This window comes from Aptenodytes forsteri, unplaced genomic scaffold (assembly GCF_000699145.1).
Source record: "Aptenodytes forsteri isolate BGI_AS27 unplaced genomic scaffold, ASM69914v1 Scaffold268, whole genome shotgun sequence".
In the NCBI taxonomy this organism is placed as follows: Eukaryota; Metazoa; Chordata; class Aves; order Sphenisciformes; family Spheniscidae; genus Aptenodytes; species Aptenodytes forsteri.
Window position 1 is genome coordinate 81348 of NW_008794233.1, and position 5036 is coordinate 86383.

The 5036-nt window shown below is 48.5% G+C and overlaps 1 protein-coding gene across 1 annotated transcript; it reads left to right on the top strand.

Moving 5' to 3' along the window:
• The first annotated feature begins 1100 nt into the window (after positions 1 to 1100).
• Positions 1101 to 4868, top strand: LOC103904576 (keratin, type II cytoskeletal 6C-like). The gene is made up of 10 exons (XM_019473801.1): positions 1101 to 1335; positions 1444 to 1670; positions 2449 to 2663; positions 2856 to 2916; positions 3084 to 3179; positions 3356 to 3520; positions 3655 to 3780; positions 4015 to 4235; positions 4700 to 4734; positions 4834 to 4868. Exons 1-10 carry the CDS (start codon positions 1101 to 1103, stop codon positions 4866 to 4868), a joined length of 1416 nt encoding a protein of 471 aa, XP_019329346.1.
• The last annotated feature ends 168 nt before the right edge of the window (positions 4869 to 5036 follow it).

A 5036-nucleotide genomic window follows, 5' to 3' on the forward strand; every position in this document is an offset into this window, starting at 1 on the left:
GAAATCAAGAGGACAAACTATGCCTTAGACGTTGTAATAGCTCCATTTCTCAACATGTTTTTCCACTTCAGTTGTCTCATCATTGGAAAGAACCAGGTAAACAAGAGGTCAGCAACATTCATCTGAGCAGTAGGAACCCCTCACTACCTTGAATTGTTCATCTGTCATTCCGCTTCTATAGTGCTTGTCTGTCTGTCTGTCCCCAATCATTGTCACCGAAGCAGCTGCCCGACGCGTCCCTTCGTTCCTCCACAGGTCGTCATTCCCCATCGCCCTCAGAAGAGCACAGAGAAGGAGCGTGATGATTCAAGTTGTCTTGTTCACTCTGCTCCAGCATCATCCAAGGTCCCAGTTAGTTGTCACAGATTTGGGGAGATACAGTTGGAGGGAATTTAATCCACAGGGAGAAGACACTCCCATTCAAAGTGACACCACGCGCACTACAAGGAGATGTAATTCCTTTCTAGCAGGAGAATACGCTGAGTCTCTTCAAACTTTGGTGTCATGAGTTCTTGTTCAAGATTGGGAAACTTCTAAAATGCCGAAGGCAATTTTACATATAAAAAGGGGATTTAGGGTGTGTTTAAGGAATTGTGAAAGCTATATTATAGCTGTGATTTCATCAAAAGTTCTCCTACAGTGGAGCTTTGATTGGAAAGATCTATATCTGGAATTATTGGGAGCCATTAATGAAGGCTGGAAATCCAATGAGGGGTTGCAGAAAAGTGCATTATCGTAAAAGTTGTTTTCCAAAATGTCATAAAGATATGAGAGCCCGCTTAGTTATTGAGACCTGTTTGAATGTTCTTGTTCTTTTATTCACTTCTATATTGCAGGGTGTGTTTATAGGCAGGCCCAAATATGGTAAAGCTCAGCTGAGAATCTGTCAACAACACCATGCTGATGAAAATAATAAATTGCCTTCCACCTTCACGCCCTTGTAGACCCAGCCCACCTCCAGGAGCGGATAAAAGGGAATGCCTGAAGCTGTGGAGCCAGAGAAGGCTGTGCAGACTTCTCTCTGCGTTCATCCCTCAGCAGCACAGCTCCGTTGGTCTTTCTGCTCTTCTTGATTTTGTCTCTGCTTGGAAGAAACAGCCATGTCTCGGCAGTCTGTCTGCAGAAGCTTTGGAGGCGGGAGTAGAAGGGGCTACAGCTCTTGCTCTGCCATCGGTGGAGGCTTTGGAGGAGGTGGCGGCAGAAGCAGGATCAGTTACAGTTCATACTCCTCATCCAGGGGAGGTGGAGGAGGTGGACATTGTGGAGGGTTTAGCAGCAGAAGCCTCCATAACATGGGTGGCAGCAGAAGAATTACCATGGGTGGATGCTATGGCGGTGGAGGATATGGAGGCAGAATGGGTGGCTTTGGTGGAGGCTACGGAGGAGGAATGGGTGGCTTTGGCGGAGGAATGAGTTGTGGAGGAATGGGTGGCTTTGGTGGAGGAATGGGTGGTGGAGGAATGGGTGGCTTTGGTGGAGGAATGGGTGGCGGAGGAATGGGTGGCTTTGGTGGCCCTGGCTTCCCTGGAGGCATCCAACCAGTGCAGGTTGACCCAACCCTCCTGCGGCCGGTCCATGTTGAGATTGATCCCCATATCCAGCAAGTCAAAAACCAGGAGAAGGACCAGATCAAGACTCTTAACAATCAGTTCGCCTCTTTCATTGACAAGGTGAGAATTCAGGACCATGTTTGTCTGGAGGTGGGCATTTTAAACGACTTTCCTGTGGTGTGGAAAGGGAATTTTTCTTCTTACCAACAAGTACTTGTTAAAGTTTGCAAGACTGATGCCGTAGTAGCAAGTTATTATTAAGGTCTTATTAAGCAATACCGAACAATAGACAAGGTTTTCATGCTAATGGGAGATCAAAGAGAGCATCTGCAGCACATTCTGTAGATTCTCTTGCCTAGTCATCCCTTCAGCCTAATTTCTAGTGATTCAGGGTAAAGTCATCATTGTATATTTAGTTGTCCTAAGAGTTCTCACTACTGTGCTTTTCTTTTTGATGAAACTTTCTTTTCAAGGAACTGGTTCTATAAACTTAAGAGTGTTAAATACCTTTCCAACACTCTTGGATTATTTTCATTCCAAATAAAAACCAAAGACATACAGAATCCCTTGTAAGAGAATTTATGTGCAGTTAGATGAAAAAAAATAATTGTTTTCTTGACTTCACTACTGCAAAGATGATAGCAATGTCCAAAACTGATGCTATGGAAAAAGGGGATGCTGTTTTCTATTGGCAACATCGTTTTGTCCAAAGGGAGAAGTTCAGAATGACTCAAAATTTATTAATGTTTGTCATGCACTTTAGGAGCTTGGATGTTTGAATGAGCCATACTTGGGGATTTGGGAAATGATTCCCTTGGCGTCCCAAATAAGCAGGAGGTTAGAGTAGTGTGATGTCTCCCCAGGTGAGTATCTCACACACCCCTTTGTGGGCTTTCAGGTCCGCTTCCTGGAGCAACAGAACAAGGTCCTCTCCACCAAGTGGGAGCTCCTCCAACAGCAAGGGCCTTCGGGGCCAAGGAAGAACCTCGATGTCATCTTTGAAAATTACATCCAGAACCTGAGGAGGAGGCTAGAGTCTCTCCTGGGACAGAGGGGACAGCTGGAGTCAGAGCTGCAGAACATGCGGCAATACGTGGAGGAGTACAAAACCAAGTAAGTGCAGTGACGGTCTAAGGAAGAAAGGAGCACCAAGACAGGAGAGCTAAGCCAGCTCGGAGATTTGTCTTCCCTTTGCTCTGGAGCTCTGTAGAAATGGGACTGAGGTTGCCATGGAGGGACGGAGGGTTCTACTGGTTGACTGATGAGCAGTCCAAGAGACTCTTCTTGTCTTGTCCCCTTCAACAGGTACGAAGAAGAAATCAACAGACGCACCGCTGCTGAGAACGAGTTTGTGGTGCTCAAGAAGGTGAGTCTCAGAGGCACCAGGAGAGAGGGGGTGTGGGGGGACAGGCTGCAAGGACGTTGGAAGGAGGCAGCACCAAGACGGGCAGCTTCCAACAGGAGGCACTGGCTGCCAACAGCTCTTCTGGGATGGGATGAAGCTGTTGTCTATCCGTGTGATCTTTCCTTTAGGACGTGGACTGTGCCTACATGACTAAAGTGGAGTTGGAAGCCAAGGTGGGAGCTCTGACTGACGAAATCAACTTCCTGAGGTGCATCTACGAGGAGGTAAGAGCCCTCTCCCTTCCCCTGGGCTGGCTGGAGTTGCACTGAGGCGCGCGGTGGCCAAAGACACTGAGCTTGGTCTGGGTGCCCCTGTGGCTTTGGTCTGGAGAGGCTGCCTGGAGCTGCTGCTCTTTTCTCCCCTCCTCAGATGGTCAGGCTAACTCACGTCTTGGTTGTAGGAACTGGCTCAGATGCAGACAATCAGCCGCGACCTGTCCGTGGTGGTGTCCATGGACAACAACCGTCACCTGGATCTGGACAGCATCATTGAGGAGGTCAGGCGTCAGTACGAGCAGATTGCGCAGAACAGCCGGGCTGAAGCTGAGGCTTGGTACCAGAGCCGGGTGAGTTGGGAAGCAGACAAGGCACCTGGGACAGTCTCTGCTGCTGGCTGCCGCCCCTACCACAGAGCAAGGGAGGTGCCTGAGTTCTGGGTAGGTTGTGTCACTGATGGGTTGCTTTGTCTCCATGCCGTCAGTATGAAGAGCTGCAGAACACTGCTGGAAGGCACGGGGACAGCCTCCGCCACACCAAGATAGAGATCCAAGAGTTGACCAGGAACGTCCAGAGGCTGCGGGCTGAGATTGAGAACGTGAAGAAGCAGGTAGGGGTTCCTCAGCATCTCGTTGCGTGATGGCATCAGGCTGGGTCACGACTGAGCTGGGTGCTGTGCTAAGGATAGCGTGAGGAAAATGTAGTCACTGAAATTCAGGTCCTTTGGAGGAGACTGGTGGTTCTTGCCTATTTTCCATCCAGTTTGTGCCCTGAGGGCTGCCCCAGTGGAAGGTGTGCAGAAGGGAACTGAGAAACCGCTTTTCTTTTTCTTTTTCTTTCACAGAACCAGCAGCTGCAGTCAGCTATTGCCGAGGCCGAGGAACGGGGTGAGATGGCCCTCAAGGATGCCAGGAGGAAACTGGAAGAGCTGGAATGTGCCCTGAGCAAAGACAAGGAGGAGCTGGCTCGCTTGTTGAAGGAGTACCAGGAGCTGCTGAACATCAAGATTGCGCTGGATGTTGAGATTGCCATGTACAGGAAGCTGCTGGAGGGAGAGGAGAACAGGTACCCCTCTTTCTTTGTATCTGTTAGACTAAATTCTTGACAGACTATACTATGTGTGGGTAAAAGCTTTGCATGCACTCTAAAGATAAATTTCATATCACTCATGCTGTAATTCTTAGCCTTAAGTATCTTTTCCATATTTCTTATAAGAATGTTAAGTACAAGGCCCCTCTTTCTTTGTATCTGTTAGACTAAATTCTTGACAGACTATACTATGTGTGGGTAAAAGCTTTGCATGCACTCTAAAGATAAATTTCATATCACTCATGCTGTAATCCTTAGCCTTAAGTATCTTTTCCATATTTCTTATAAGAATGTTAAGTACAAGGTTGCTCATTTGTTTTAAGGAATAATTAGGAAATTCAGAAAGAATAGGGAATATATACCTTGTAAAAAAATGGAAATTCTCAGTTGAAGAAACGTGCTATTTCTGTATGATTAACTGGTCCTGTTTTCCCTCACAGGCTGTGCAACGATGGCATGTCCAATGTCAATGTCTGTAAGTATCCGCATTTGTTTCCTTGAGAAGTCGTAGCAGACCATGTCTTTTTGGAGATACCGCCTGCCAGTGGACAACATGTATGTGCTTCTCTCCCAGCTGTGGTAGGCAGGACCACCGTGACTGGTGACTGAGGAGGCATGGGAGGAGGCTTCGGAGGCGGCAGCGGCATGGGAGGAGGCTTCGGAGGCGGCAGCGGCATGGGAGGAGGCTTCGGAGGCGGCAGCGGCATGGGAGGAGGCTTCGGAGGCGGCAGCGGCATGGGAGGAGGCTTCGGAGGCAGCAGCGGCATGGGCGGAGGA

Bases quoted from the DNA above. Each gene is read 5' to 3' on its own strand.
- LOC103904576 (XM_019473801.1), top strand. From the start codon at position 1,101: ATGTCTCGGCAGTCTGTCTGCAGAAGCTTTGGAGGCGGGAGTAGAAGG. The intron at 1,336-1,443 runs GTGGAGGATATG...GCTTTGGTGGAG, and splicing joins CATGGGTGGATGCTATGGCG to GAATGGGTGGTGGAGGAATG. The intron at 4,735-4,833 runs GTAAGTATCCGC...CTTCTCTCCCAG, and splicing joins CATGTCCAATGTCAATGTCT to CTGTGGTAGGCAGGACCACC.